We start from the raw sequence: 16,567 nt of genomic DNA, 5'->3' as shown, positions 1-16,567 counted from the left end.
AATTTCCCTGTATCTCTGGGAAGTTGAATTCTCTAACAAAGATAAAATACACCCAGTAAGAACTGAAATACCCTCCCTCACACCACACTGAGGGATTATAACCACCCTCCTTTCACCCCTCCCCTTTTAAAATTTTGTTTTTGTTTTTCCCCCGGATCTGTTTGTTTTTGTTTTTATACTTTATAAATCTTACTTTTGGGGCTCATTTTGGCTTTTTTAATTTTTATTTTTCGTGATTCCGATTACTCTGAACCTTCCCAGGGTGCACGTTGCCTGGATAATGGTTGATATATTTGGCTGTACACCCCCCAACTATAACAGAATGACTAGGAGGAGGAATTCTCAACAAAGAAAAAACCCAGAGACAGTGGCCTCTCCATTTGTCAGAAAATAGACCCCAGGGTAGCAGTTATGAAGACAATACACATAGATTCGTTAAGGGCAGAAGTGAGAGCAGATTGGTAGAACTTAAAAATGCTATCAGTGAGGCACATTCTAATCTAGGTACTCTAACAGAGTAAACAAGTCAGAAGAACAAATTAGTGATCTTGAAGACAAACTGACAGAAAAAAAGGAGCAGGAGGAGGTCTGGAACAAACAGCTTAAAATCCATGGAAATAGAATTAGAGAAATAAATGATGCCATGAAATGTTCCAATGTCATAATTACTGGGATCCCTGAGGGGGTGGGGTGGAGAGAGAGACAGAGACAGAGACAGAGAACTAGAAGATTTATTTGACCAAATCAAAGCTGAGAACTTCCCTAATCTGGGGAATGAAACAAACAATCGTGTCCTAGCGGCAAAGAGGACACACAAGATCAATGAGGGCAGACCAACACCCAGGCATGTAGTAGTAAAACTTGCAAATCTTAGAACCAAGGAAACCATTTTAAGGGTAGTTAGGAGGAAGAGATTCCTTATATACAGAGGGAGGAACATCAGAATAATGTCAGACCTATCCACAGAGACCTTGCAAGCCAGAAAGGGCTGCCAAGACATATTCAGAGTACTAAATGAGAAGAATATGCAGCCAGGAATTCTTTACTTGGCAAGGCTGTCATTCAGAATGAATGGAAAGATAAGAAGCTTAGAGGACCAGCAGAGACTGAAAGAATATGTGACCACTAAGCCAACCCTGCAAGAAATATTAAGGGGGATCCATAAAAGGAGAAAGACCCCAAGAGTGATATAGAACAGAAATATGCAGAGACAATCCACAGAAACAAGGACTTCACAGGCAACATGATGACAATCAAATCTCACCTGTCAATAATCACTCTCAATGTGAATGGCCTAAATGTTCCCATAAAACAGCACAGGGATGCAGATTGGATAAAAAGACAGGACCCATCCACACGTTGTTTACAAGAGACTAATTTTGAACCTAAAAATACATCCAGACAAAGTGAAGGGATGGAGAACTATCTTTCATGCCAATGGACCTTAAAAGAAAACTGGGGTAGCAATTCTTGTTATCAGAAAATTAGATTTAAGCTAAAGAATGTAGTTAGAGATACAGAAGGACACTGTATCATTCTTAAAGGTTCTATCCAACAAGAAGATCTAACAATTGTAAATATCTGTGCCCCTAACATGGGAGCAGCCAACTACATAAGCCAACTGTTAACCAAAATAGACATATTGATAATAATATATTAATTGTAGGAGACCTTGACACACCACTCTCAGCAACAGACAGATCAAGTAAGCAGAAAATCAACAAAGAAACAAAAGCTTTGAATGACTCACTGGACCAGATGGACCTTATATATATATACAGAACATTTCACCCTAAAATAGCAGAATACTCACTCTTCTCAAGCATAAATGGAACTTTCTCCAGAATAGTCCACATACTGGGTCACAAATCAGGTCTCAACCAATACCAAAAGACTGAGATTATTCCCTGCATATTCTCAGACCACAATGCTTTGAAACTGGAACTCAATCACAAGAAAAAGTTTGGAAGAAATTCAAACACTTGAAAGCTAAAGACCATCCTGCTCAAGAAAGTTTGGGCCAATCAGGAAATCAAAGAAGAACTTAATCAATTCATGGACACCAATAAGAACAAAGACACATCGGTCCAAAACCTATGGGATATGGCAAAGGAGGTCCTAAGGGGGAAATACATAGCTATTCAAGCCTCACTCAAAAAAACAGAAAAATTCCAAATACACAAACTATCTTTACACCTTAAAGATTTGAAGAATCAACAACAAATTAAACCTAACCCAGCATGAGGATGGAAATAATTAAGATTAGAGCAGAGATCAATGAATTAGAAACCAAAAATACAGTAGAACACATTAATGAAACTAGAAGCCAGTTCTTTGAAGAATTAATAAGATCAGTAAGCCATTGGCCAGACTTATCCAAAAGAAAAGAGACAGGAACCAAATTAATAAAATTATGAATGAAAGGGGAGAGATCATAACTAACACCAAGGAAATAAATATAATTATCAGAAAGTATTATCAACATCTCTATGAAAATAAATTAAGCAACCTGGAAGAAATGGATGCATTCTTGGAAACCTATAAACTACCAAGACTGAAACAGGAAGAAATTGATAACCTGAATAGACCTATAACCAGTAACAAGATTGAAGCAATGATCAAAAACCTCCCCAAAAACAAGAGCCCAGGACCTGACGGATTCCCTGGGGAATTCTACCAAACATTCAAAGAAGAAATAATACCTATTATCCTGAAGCTGTTTGAAAAAATAGAAACAGAAGGAAAATTTCCAGACTCCTTCTATGAGTATCAGCATTACCCTGATCCCCAAACCAGGCAAACACCCCATCAAAAAGAATTTCAGACCAATATCCCTGATGAATATGGATGCCAAAATTCTCAGCAAGATCCTAGCTAATAGGATCCAAGAGTAATTAAAAGGATTATCCATCACAACCAGGTAGGATTTGTCCCTGGGATGCAAGGTAGTTCAACGTTTCGCAAATCAGTCAATGTGACAGAACACATAAATAAGAGAAGAGAGAAGAAACACATGGTCCTCTTAATTGATGCAGAAAAAGCATTTGACAAAATACAGCATCCTTTCCTAATTAAAACTTCTCAGAGAACAGGGATAGAGGAAACATGTCTCAACTTCATAAAATCAATCTACGAAAAACCCAAAGCAAGTATCATTCTCAATGGGGAAAAGCTGAAAGCCTTTGCACTGAGACCAGGAACACAAGGATGCACACTCTCACCACTACTGTTCAACATAGTACTAGAAGCCCTAGCAACAGCAATCAGACAACAAAAAGAAATGAAAAGGGGAAGTAGAGCTCTGCTTGACCTTCAAAAAAAAAAAAAAGAAACGAAAAGGTATTCAAATTGGCAAAGAAGTAGTCAAACTCACTCTCTTCCCAGATGACGTGATACTCTATGTGGAAAAGCCAAAAGACTCCACCCCCAAACTGCTAGAACTCATAGAGCAATTCAGTAATGTGGCAGGTTACAAAATCAATGCACAGAAATCAGTTGCTTTCTTATACACTAGCAAAGTAACTGCAGAAAGAGAAATTAGATAATTGATTCCATTCACAATAGCACCAAAAACCATAAGATACCTAGGAATAAACCTAACCAAAGAGGTAAAGTATCTATACTCAATGAACTACATAACACTCATGAAAGAAACTGAAGAAGACACAAAAAGATGGAAAAACATTCTATGCTCATGGATTGGAAGAATAAACATTGTTAAAATATCTACATTGTCCAGAGCAATCTATATGTTCAATGCCATCCAGATCAAAATTCGACCAGCATTTTTCAAAATGCTGGAACAAACAATCCTAAAATTTGTATAGAAGCAGAAAACCTGAATCACCAAGGAAATGTTGAAAAAGAAAAACAAAGCTGGGGGCATCACGTTGCCTGACTTCAAGCTTTATTACAAAGCTGTGATCACCAAGATAGCATGATACTGGCACAAAGACAGACACATAGACCAATGGAACAGAATAGAGAGTCCAGATATGGACTCTCAACTCCATGATCAACTTATCTTCGACAAAGCAGGGGAAAATATCCAATGGAAAAAGACAGTCTCTTCAATAAATGGTACTGGGAAAATTGGACAGCTATGTATAGAAGAATGAAACTTGACCATTCTCATACCATACACAAAGATAAACTCAAAATGGGTGAAAGACCTCGATGTGAGACATGAATCCATCAAAATCCTAGAGGAGAACAAAGGCAGTAACCTCCTCAACATGGCCACAGCAACTTCTTTCAAGATACATCTCCAAAGGCAAAGGAAACAAAAGCAAAAATGAACTTTTGGGAACTTCGTCAAGATCAAAATCTACTGCAGAGCAATGGAAACAGTCAACAAAACAAAGAGGCAACCCAAGAAATGGGAGAAGGTATTTCCAAATGACACTACAGACAAAGGGGTGATATCCAAGATCTATAAAGAACTTCTCAAACTCAACACCCAAAAAACAGATAATCACATCAAAAAATGGGCAGAAGACATGAACAGACACTTCTCCAAAAAAGACATACAAATGGCTAGCAGACATGAAAAAGTATTCATCATCATTAGCCATCAGGGAAATTCAAATCAAAACCACATTGAGATACCACCTTACACCAGTCAGAATGGCAAAAATCAACATGGCAAGAAACAACATATGTTGGAAAGGATGTGGAGAAAGAGGAACCCTGTTACACTGCTGGTGGGAATGCAAGTTGGTGAAGCCACTTTGGAAAACAGTGTGGAGGGTCCTCAAAAAATTAAAAGTATAACTACCCTATGACCCAGCAATTGCACTACTGGGTATTTACCCCAAAGATACAAATATAGTGAAAAGAAGGGCATATGCACCCGTGTTCACAGCAGCAATGTTCACAATAGCCAAACTGTGGAAAGAGTCAAGATGCCCTTCAAAAGAAGAATGGATAAAGAAGATGTGGTCCATATACACAAAGGAATATTACTCAGCCATCAGAAAGGATGAATACCCAACTTTTGCATCAACATGGATGGGACTGGAGAATATTATGCTGAGTGAAATAAGTCAACACAGAACATAAAATATCATATGGTTTCACTTATTTGTGGAACATAAGGAATAGCATGGAGGACATTAGGAGAAGGAAGGGAAAAATGAAGGGGGAGAAATCAGAGTAGGAGGTGAACCATGATAGACTATGGACTCTGAGAAACAAACTGAGGGTTTTAGAGGGGAGGGGGTTTGGGGAATGGGTGAGCCTGGTGGTGGGTGTTAAGGAGGGTACAGATTGCATGGAGCACTGGGTGTTATATGAAAACAATGAATCATGGAACACTACATCAAAAACTAATGATGTACTGTGTGATGACTGACATAATAATGATAAAAAAGGACAGATCTACTTCTTGCCCATCAAATTGCAAAACATTAAGCATAAATCTGACAAATTTGAACATGGATTTGTATTGGAGTTAGAAATTCACAGAATTTGCTCATAGAATTTTTTTTGTAGGAGTGGTTTTGAGATTATATAAAGACAAAGTGAGAAATTTTGAAAACCAACTATATGTTTATAATAATGGGATTGGATAAGAATTATAGCATTTTGGGGCGCCTGGGTGGCTCAGTCATTAAGCATCTGCCTTCAGCTCAGATCATGATCCCAGAATCCTGGGATAGAGCCCAGGGCATCAGGTTCCCTGCTCAGAGGGAAGCCTGTTTCTCCCCGTCCCACTGCTCCTGCTTGTGTTCCCTCTCTCGCTATCTCTCTCTGCCAAATAAATAAATAAATAAAATCTTTAAAAAAAATAATTATAGCACTTAAAGTGGTGCCTGGGAGGTTCAGTTGGTTAAGCATCTGCCTTGGGCTCAGGTCATGATCCTGGGGTGGTGGGATATAGCCCTGTGTCAGGCTCCCTGCTCAGTGGGAAGCTGCTTCTTCCTCTCCCCCAAGCTTGTACTCCCTCTTGCTCAAATAAAATCTTAAAAAAAAGAAAAAAGAATTATAGCACTTAATGTATAATGGTTTATTATGAAGACATTAAAAGTAATTGTAGGCTATTAGCCAATATTTAAAAACTAAGCTAAGATCTATATATTAGGCATATCCATTATCATTAAATGTGAACTCAATTTTGAGTTAAAATGCATATTTCCCTTTACATAGTACTACCTATTGATTTAATTTAAATTTGCACACATAAAACTTTTTAAAAAGTAACTGTAGGAGACTCTCATGAAAATAAGTTAACATTAATGTTGCTAAGAAAAATAAAGCAGACTTCTAAATGTTACAGCCTCCCACTTACATATACTTTTTTGGTGTGGGGGGGGAGGATATTCTGTCGAGGTTTTAGGTATAACATACTAAAGATATCCAAGTTTTATTAAATATTTGGGGTAAAGTGTTCCTTTTGACCATCACACTGACCAAAATGCTATTTTTAAGAATGCTACCCCCCAAATTGGGAGCTAAATCCTTAATTTCTATATGCCGACTCATTTATCCCCCCTTTGGTTTGACATTTCATAGTAAGAGATGAATGTTACTATGAACAGATGTATTTGTTTGTTTGTTTATTTATTTAAAAGATTTTATTTATTTGACAGAGAGATCACAAGTAGACAGAGAGGCAGGCAGAGAGAGAGAGGAGGAAGCAGATTCCCTGCTAAGCAGAGAGCCCGATGTGGGGCTCAATCCCAGGACCCTGGGATCATAACCTGAGCTGAAGGCAGAGGCTTAACCCACTGAGCCACCCACGTGCCCCTATGAACAGATTTAATACAGAAAACCTCTTTCAGATAATTTAAGAAAGTATTAAATACAATTGACTTAAAATATTTCAGTTAAAATTGTATAAAGATTAACATGTAATTTATAAAATAGAGGTTCTCTTCCCACCTCCACAGCTTGTCATCTAAGTTTTATTTCTGGTCGGTTTTTTGGTTTGTTTTTGTTAACTATAAATGAAAAGGTGTGGTAAATTTAGCCAGTATTTTATGGTTCCTCATTACAGTGATATGTTTAACAAGGCTTCCCCACCCAAGAAAATACAATTATATTTCTTCTAGTTTACATTTTTAATTTGCATATTATTAACATTTCCAATCCACATGGGATTTTAATATATATAATCTATTGATTAGATAACTTATCCTTATCTCCTCATATAGTATATTTTTGGACTCAGGTCCAAAAAGTCAATACAGTACTTCTGGGATGATACCTAAGTATGATCCTCTGAACAAAATCTGCCATCTTGCTGTGCAAAATGCAGAATGGTTATTATTAACAATATCAATCAAAAGCACAGAACAGAGGTTATCAAAAACTATACAACTATGAAAAATAAACAATAAATCCATATTCACCCAAACTCAGAAATAAGAACAAAAGTATATCCATTATCCTGAGTGGAATCAATTTAGGTTTAAATTTGAAACAAACAGCATTATGTAGGTCTTCAAAATTAAAGATAAATTATGTGAATATAGGTATTTATATCTTTCTTTTTTTTTTTTTTTAAGATTTTATTTATTCAAGAGAGCACCAACAGGGGGAGCAGCAGAGAGAAAGAGAGGAGGAAGCAGGCTCCCCCCCATTGAGCAGGTAGCCTGATGAAGGTCTTAATCCCAAGGCCCTGGGATCATAACCTGCACCAAAGGTACAGTTTTAACATACTGAGCCACCCAGGAGCCCCTAAATCTTACTTTTTAGAAAAGACCACATAATACAAAAATAATAATCTACAGTACTGAAATATTCTATAAATTCATTCTTACTAATTTAGATTCTTCCATTCATTCTTTTTCCAAATAAATATTAGATATCAGCAAAAATCCCAAATTTTGAAAACTAATAAAAGAGTGGTAACAATTTCAGAAAGGTTTCTTGAAGGGACTCCCTTAAGTGATCAGCCGGGGCGCCTGGGTGGTTCAGTTGGTTAACCATCTGCTTTGGGCTCAAGTCATGATCCCAGGGGTCCTGGTATCAAGCCCTGCATCAGTGGAGCTCCCTGCTCAGCAGGGAGGCTGCTTCTTCCTCCCCACATCCACTCGTGCTTTCTCTATCTGTCACTCGCAAATAAATACAATTTTTTTTAAAAAGTAGTGACCAGCTTTAGTGCATCTGAAGAATCCAATTACAGTCCTTTGTCAATTCCCTGGGCTAACAGCACAAGGAAAATGGGAGAAAGGAGGGAAGGATAGGAAAAATCACAGATCTTCCAAAGTCAGACCTAGTCAAAATGATATAAAATAGATTTATCACAAACCTAAAATCAAAACCAGTATTTGTAAACATATCATAAACATTTGTATACATTTTCCAAAATAATAGAAGTATAATGATTTAAGACCATTGAACATGAAATCATTTGCCAAAAAAGGGAAAAGTTACTGTTCTAATAAATTTGCCTGTTTTTTTGAATATTAGAACAGGATGAGTATAAGCAGAGACAGTTCCATCTGCGTGCTTATTCCCCTTCCCTTATTCTTTACCCATCACGAGAAAGAATTAGTCAGGGATGCTCCATTACAACCAAAGGAACAAGGCTCCCCTTTGCTTTAACTATGTAGTCAAACCACATGTGAGGAGCCCACTGACCAAACAAAAACAAAAACAAAAACAAACAAACAAAAAACAAACAGGAGAAGGATAGCTTTCACAATAAAGATCATTATTTGTAAAGTATGTAATTCCTAAATAGACATTTTTAATATGTAAATGTTTCTGCTATAATTAAAACCTTCACAAATTTATATAAATGTATGTATGTGTATTTTTACCATGTTTAACCCACAAGCCAATTAATCCACACCTAAATAATCACGGGTCGATTATAACACTTATTTTAATGGTTTTGAAGCCTATAGAGAACTTCTATATAATCAAATTTGACTCATAATCCAAAGAAAAGCCTGTATTATTTCCATCTCACAAATAAGGAAATTCAGGCTTACTGTGATAGAACTAGGACTGCATTCCAGGTCTCCTGTCTCTGTATTGTTTTTCTCATTGACCCAGTGGAGACAAACAAATCCTCAATATATGGTTATCTCAAGGGGAATGTTAACAATTTAGAGATTAAGACAATTTTCTAGGGACATACTATATAAATTGAATACATTTGTATTTGTAGCAAATGCAAAGATGTTCATTAAATTTTACTTGAAATCCTGATTTGTTCTCATTATCATGGGTCTACAGTGTAAGTATTTTTTTTTTAGTGTCTCTGAAGTTAACTTGAGGCCACTATTTTGCTCCTCTTTTTTAAACTATGGCATCTCTACAAATGCAAATCTGATGACACACAAAGATTGAGGGCCAGGGGAGTGCAAAATTTGATTGCGTGGTATTGGTGTGGTAAAGAAGGGTAGGAATTTGAAAGGAATGTACTTAAATAAAAATAAAGAAAAGCAATTTTCCACAGAAGTCTCCAAAGAGTCAAAAAATAGGTAGGCTGATTAATACAGAACTTTAACTCTGTATTCTTTTTGATCACTCTGAACAATTATAAAATGACTCAGAAAGGCTTTATCTTTTGTTAAGCTTCTTTAAGAGTCAGCAGCAAAAATGCAAGTTTTTAGGTTCCAACTAGAAGTATGTTTTCTGTAACATCTTAATCTTTAACATTAGGTTGTAATGTATTAAAGATGAAAGATGATAAAACTTACCTCACAATCAGGGCATATAATTGTGCTGTATTCTTCAGTTATTAACAAGCACAGTTCACAAAAAGCATGTCCACATTGAAGTTCATGGTGGTGACCTATTGATGAAATTCTGTTGTTAAACTTTTAGCGATTTGTTAGCATTGAATGAATTGAATTGAATAGATTGAATGACGCATTAATCAGAGGGGAAAGTTAAAGAGGACGCTCATTTACAAGAAAAGATATCAAGTTCCATTCGAAATGTAGGAATTACCAAACAAAATTCAGGAGAAACTATGTAAGTCAGGAAAAAAAAAAAAAAACCAACACCAGATCAAAACCCAGGCAGTACTATGTAATATAGTTTGCACTAATTTAGTTTTTGGTACCTATAATCTTTGAATTTGCCGTATCTTATAATGATACAAAATATTCTGACATACTTTATTTGATCTTTGTAAATATCACAGCTAAGCAGACTTGGGAAGGTTATATTCAACTTAGAAAATGGTAAGTATTTTGGTGATCTGGCTAAGTAAATGGTATAATTTAGACTCCAGCCTAGTTCTGTTTCCAAGTCCAATATTCTTTCTACTTGATACTATTGCCTCTACTAATTTATATTCCCAACCCTGTGAAGGGAGTAAGGAGGGCAGATGAGACACTGGAAATACCCATCTCTTATAATGATCTAAGATAATGGCAAGGACAGAAACCAGATGCTACTATTGTTACACACACATGACCCACATAAAGATCATTCTCACAAACCCAGAGTTTATGAGGGGAAATACCATAATCTTGAGCGAAAACCTAATATCAAGATTTTAATGCTCTAAACAGAATTTGACATTTATCATAATAAACATATTTGTTTTAGCTATGTAACTGGAAAAGTTGTCATTTTAAAAACACTTTGCAAGAAAAAGGAAAACTATTAGATTAAATCAGTCATCTTTTATTGGCAAAAAAATTAGTGTTCTTGCTGATTTATAAGAATTATATTCTTTTGACTAAAAAAAGCTTTAGTTTTCAAGCCAAGTGAAATATATGAAACTTGCTTATGACCAAGCTAAATTTAAAGTTCTATTTAAATTCCGGAGATACTACCAAAGAAATAAAATTTGTTTAACTGTTCTATCTTTATAAATTTTCTGATATTGTTCAAGTCTAATTTGTGGTGCATCACAGCTTACAAAGCACTTTCACAATTTTTTATTCAGTAAACACCATCTGGAGTATTTCTGAGCATTGTAATACAAACATACGGAAGAACGAGTGATTTTAAAAGGTCCTGTTGTAAACAACTTATTTCTTTCAAACACTGGAGATTTTCTATGTAACAGCAGTGATTAAAAACAAAACAAAACAGAGTTGAAGAAGTTTGCCTCTCCACCCTAAAATACAACCAACTTTCTCTACAAAGGTCCATGTCCCTTAAACAGAGTCCATCTTGGAGGACTGAGAAAATTAACGACTTTCACTTTGAAAGTATAAACATTAAACAGTCATGGGGTTTGTAGTAAGACTTCATTCAGCAGCTGCAGTTCGAAATTCAACAGCTCCTCTCCGTCAGAGACAGCATTCTAAGGCATTTTAAATTAAAGTAATTGAACGTGTCTTCACTTGAGTAGATTCTAAATTAGATCAATAGGAGTGCAGTGTATTTTTCCTCTTGACGTACAAAGAAAAACACAAGATGCACAACAGGAACAAATCGTCTCCCAAACAATGCCTTAAGCCAAATTGAGCAATAATGCCTCCCTCCCAATCCCAAACACCTGTTTTTTAATCCAGGAGAATTTCAAAGTGGTCTACCAGTTACTCCTACAAAAAAACTACACAGGAAAATTAAATTTCATTACTTCTAGATCATGAGACCATGGGCTAAATTTTTACATCTACTCTTCCATGAATTTGTGAACCTGGGGAGGTTTTCGAAATAGTGCTTAAGAGAGCTCACACACTATCCCCTAAAAGAATCAGTGAAAAAAGGGGAGACGCAGATGCAGGGTGGGAAAGCTCTGGAGAGGCACGGAACCACTATCAACCGACCACAGAGGATTTCTTAGCTGCCCTGAGGGTGGGCCCAGGAGACAGTTTTCACGGTCCATATTGCTGCGGCAACTGAACAGCCGCCCCTCATCCCCCCCCACCCCCCCACCACATTGCCAGCTCACTTGGCTTTCAGACCTCCGGGTGGGCCTCGCTTTCAGTTCTCCGCACCCAGCAGCTTGATTGGGATGGAGCCCTTGAAGGGCCGGTGGCCAAGGCAGAGCAGGGCCCTAGGGGGACCACCCTCAATCTCCTCACCAGAAACTCTGGACACCTTTCTTCCACACTGAGTACACTGAATCTCAGCAGTACCCCACGGCCGACTCTTCCTCCCCATCTGTTGATAAGAAGACAAGGCGAATCGAGCTGTAGAAGGTTCCGCCGCCATCTCTGTCCCCTTTTGGCTCCGAAGACCGGTACCACGTGCCAGTCCCGGCGTCCTTCGCGGCAGCTACCAATCATCAAAGACAGGCGTCTCCAGATAGCCAATCAAAGTGATGAAAGCCCGCCTCCTCAGCTTGCCTTGCTGGGGCATCGTTCCAGGTGCTGGGATGGCTGTTTGCGGTTTTGCTTTTGGGCGGCTCGGTTCTGAGAAAGGACATCACAAGGTGGGAACCTTTTTACTTACAAATATTTACTAAAAGCCCATCACTTTAGCACTCTTACTGCGTTGAAAATCAGATTTCGCAACAACGTTGTTGACTGTTGTTGACAGTCTTTTATACTGAAGTAATCCATCTTTCCTTAGTGTGTCAGGGCCAGAAGCCTACACCGGTGTGCTAGGCGTTTGAGGGTGTGGCTAATAGTAACCTTACTGGAGAACTTACCAAAAGCTACCGGTGGGGAGAATCCGTTTATGATTTCAAACTAAGGCCTGGTAATGTTTAACATTTGTTGAGCATAATGGTGTACAAGGCACTGCTGGAAGCAGTTGGGGATGGTAAGAAGTTTATAAACTAACTTGTTCCTGCTTGAGAGGTATGTAACCCTCTACCTAAAATGGTAACTTCTGGTAGGGTAGCTTGTGTTCAGTACCAGAGGAGGGTTAGAGACAAAAACAATTACTGAATTCCAAGAGATGATGTCAGTGTGATCCTACAGTGGTATGAAAAGCATTCCTAGAGGACATAGGGGTTTGCTTTAGACCTTAAAACCTGGATAGGACTAACTAGTAAACAGAAAATCCAGCATTCCGGAGAGAAAGAATGGCATAAACAAAGGAAAGTAGGTGGGAGATACAGTGGCCTCTTCAGGACTTATTTTTCAGCCATTTGGTGGGAGTATTAATTTCCTTAAAGTAAATTTTTTGGAGAGGTATGTTGGGGTCGGATTTTGGAGAGTCTTAAATGTTGTACTAAGGAGTTTGGACTTTACCCTTTAAGCAGTAGAATGCTGGTGAAGTTGTATGAGCAAGGGCTGCAGTAATCTGGTAGGAATGTGGCAGGTATGTTGTGGAGGAAGCACCTGGGGATGGCAGGGTGCTTGAAGAGGTTAAGAATAAAAGTCTGCAATGTATTCCTTATTCTCCCACTACATTAAAAAAATATAAATAGAAATATGTTCAAAAGCTCATCCCTGCTTAAAAATGTTTATATTTTGTTGGCCTCAGGAGAACATATTAATTTCTTAATCTCTCCATATGCTATTCATCCATTGGTTTCTACTACTATTCCATAACGGAATTTAAAGTACTGATCAAACCAATATTCCCATGGAACATGCTGATTTTTTTTTTTTTTTTAAGATTTTATTTGAGAGAGAGATTGAGTATGTGCACCTGAGCCAAAGGGAGGGGCAGAAGTAGATGGAGAGAATCTCAAACAGACTACCCACTGAGCATGCGGGGGGGCTGGATCACTTTGAGATCATGACTGTAATGGAAATCAAGGGTCAGGCATTCAATGTGCTGAGCCACCCAGGTTCCCCAGAACATGCTGATTCTTATGCAATTTTGTGAAAAATATTCCATATCCCCCTCATCTGGAATACCCAGTCCTGCCTTTTTGTTGACTTATATTCTCCTTATCCTCCATGAGTCATCTTTAGAACCACCTGCTTCTCCTTGAAACCTTTGCGTTTCTCCCTGCATTCAATAATACTCCAGCATGTAGCAACAGTCTTCTTTTCCACTAAGGATACTGGACTGTAATTTGAATAAAAATGATCTCATTGAATGAGAAAAAAAATGGGAAAAATGATCTCATTGCATAGGGGTTCTTATTGGGTCATAAAATGAATCTAATATGGTACAATACAGAGGAGTTATCTCTGAATGTTACCAGATGTGCTGGAGAGAATTTTGCCTTTGATAATCTCAGAAGTTGAATAAATCAGGACCAGTGGACAAATCAGGACCAGTGAGATATACAATGGTATATGTTTGGGTCTTGATACTTACCATGACTTCTTAAATACAGCAGGCAGAATTATCTTTTTAACATTTAATTTATATTGTTTAAATCATTTGTTTGGATTCTTTTAATGGCTTCCTATTGGCTATGACGAATCCTTAACATGGTCTCTGAGGCCTTTGTGATTTGACTTCTGCTTACTTCTCTAGCTTCATTTTGTATCACTTCTCTTCACTGTGTCCCAGATACATTGGCCTTTTTCACTTCTATAAGTAGGTCAAACTCTTTCCACTCACAGGACCTTTACCTGGAACTATTAAAAAAATTGTTACAAAATATTTTAGTACCACAAAAGGAATAAAGAATAAAATTATGAATGCCCATGTACCCTCCAACCACTTTAACAATCTAATTTTATCTAGATAATCTAGTTTTATTATGTTATTTTGGCCATTTATTCTCATGTTGATCAATTCTTTAATTATTCTTCTTCATACCTTCTAGGATAATTTTTCTTCTTCGGGGACACCCTGAAGAAATGTCTTTAGTGGGGATATATAGTGGCAAAAGCTTTCAGTTTTTATTTGGATGAAAATGTATTTTTATTTCATCTTTATTCTTGAATAATCATTTAGTAACATAAAATCTTAAGTTGACAGTTATTTTTTCTCAGACTTTGGAGATAACATACTGATTTCTGACTTCTCTTGTTGCTATTGAGAATTTTTCTGTAAATCTCTCATTTTTTATGGGTTAGTTGTTTTTCTTTGGCATTCTATATTTATTTTTATTTTTATTTATTTTTAGTAAAGACCCATTCATTTATTTTAGAGAGAGAAAGAGAGGTAGCATGCGAGCCAGGGGAATAGGGGTATGTGGTGCTGAGGTAGAGAACCTCATGCTGACTCCTACCAAGCATGGAGCCAGACGCCGGGCTCAATCCCACAACCCTGAGATCATGACCTGTGTCAAAATCAAGAGTTGGATGCTCAACTGACTGAGCCCCCAAGGTACCTCTGGCATTTTATATATTTATTATAAATTCAAAGTGTAGATACATATTTACTCTATTTGGGGATTGATCACAGTTCCTCAGTCTGAGTATTCTTATCTTGCTGGTCTGGAAAATTTTTCGCCATTTGTCTCTTTGTATATTAGTTCTTCCTTGTTATTTTTTTCTGGAACTCCTATTACATAGTAAATAGGGCCTTTTCATTCTATACCTTTCTTATCTTCTCTTTCCTATTTTCCACTTCTTTATCTCTCTGTGCTGCATTCTGGGAATGGTTTTCATATATCTCTCTCAGCTAAGCAATTCTCTCTTCATCTGGATCTAATCTGCTATTTTAACATGACTGCCAAGTTTTAAATTTTCACTATTTTATTCAATTCTAGTTATTCTTTTTTTTTTTAATTTCAAAATATGCCTGATCTTTTTGGATAGTACTGTGTTCCTTTCTAATGTTTTTTAGTCCATCTTTTATTACTTTAATATTTTAAGCACAATTATTTTGTTATATAACCCCAAAATTCTTTCTCTGATATTCTTGAGGGGTATAAATATGCAGTTTATTATTTTTACTGATTCTTATTCATGATGATATGTTTCCTCCTGTGTTTTGTAATTTTGAATTTTAAGTTCATGTTTGAAAGTGTTTATCTTTGGAACTCTTGTGAGGTCTGTTTTAAGGATACATTTCTTTAGATTTAATTTTTTTTTTTAAGATTTTATTTATTTGACACAGAGAGAGAGATCACAAGTAGGCAGAGAGGCAGGCAGAAAGAGAGGAGGAAGCAGGCTCCCCGCCAAGCAGAGAGCCCGATGTGGGGCTCGATCCCAGGACTCTGAGATCATGACCTGAGCAGAAGGCAGAGGCTTAACCCACTGAGCCACCCAGGTGCCCCTCTTTAGATTTAATTTTTGCTTCCTTTAGGTACCCCAAGGCATGATGAATCTAAGACCACTTTAATGTGTTGGCTTCCTAAACTACTCTGATAGTATACTTCTAATCCCTTGCCTATCTGAAAGCACATATGTATTCTATGTAACCTGGGGAGATAGTTTCTCCACACAAAGGTATACAAGATAAACAAAATTCTTTGTCTTTTAGCATACCTGTTCACTCCGACCATCAAAGTATGAACCTACTATGCAAATGCTTGGATTAGCAGTATTTTGTTTTGTTTGCTAATTCAATAGCTGTACCATATATTTTTGTGATCTTAATTTACATTTCTTTAATGACTAATGAGTTTTCATGTGTATTGGTCATTTAGACTTTCATATGCTCTTTTTGCCTTTTGGGTTGTCTCTTAATTGATTTATAGCAATTCTTTATTCTAGATTCCATTGCAAATATCCCTTTCTCGTTTATGACTTGTTTTTGTTGTTGTTGTTGTTGTTTTGTTTTGTTTTTACTTTGTTTATGATATCTCTTCTTGTCCAAAAGCATTTTGTTTTACTATGAAATGTTCATTAAGATATGCAATTTTGGAGTATTATTTTAAAAATCTTTCCTCAAACTA

At 36.9% G+C, this 16,567-nt stretch overlaps 1 protein-coding gene across 1 annotated transcript in view; it reads right to left on the bottom strand.

Annotated features, from left to right (window-relative positions):
• RNF17 (ring finger protein 17) overlaps positions 1 to 12,087 on the bottom strand; it is a 133,202-nt gene extending 121,115 nt beyond the window's left edge. The window contains exons 1-2 of the mRNA XM_032838269.1: positions 11,949 to 12,087; positions 9,657 to 9,751 (exon numbers count right to left, since the gene is read on the bottom strand). Of these exons, the coding sequence (XP_032694160.1) occupies positions 9,657 to 9,751; positions 11,949 to 12,078 (225 nt within the window). The 5' untranslated portion in view covers positions 12,079 to 12,087. The remainder of the gene's footprint in view (positions 1 to 9,656; positions 9,752 to 11,948) is intronic.
• Positions 12,088 to 16,567: the final 4,480 nt, after the last annotated feature.

Source organism: Lontra canadensis, unplaced genomic scaffold (genome assembly GCF_010015895.1).
Source record: "Lontra canadensis isolate GAN:19392208 unplaced genomic scaffold, GSC_riverotter_1.0 scaffold103, whole genome shotgun sequence".
Lineage (NCBI taxonomy): Eukaryota > Metazoa > Chordata > Mammalia > Carnivora > Mustelidae > Lontra > Lontra canadensis.
Note: the sequence above shows the minus strand (reverse complement) of the source record. Positions and strands in the feature narration are given on the sequence as shown.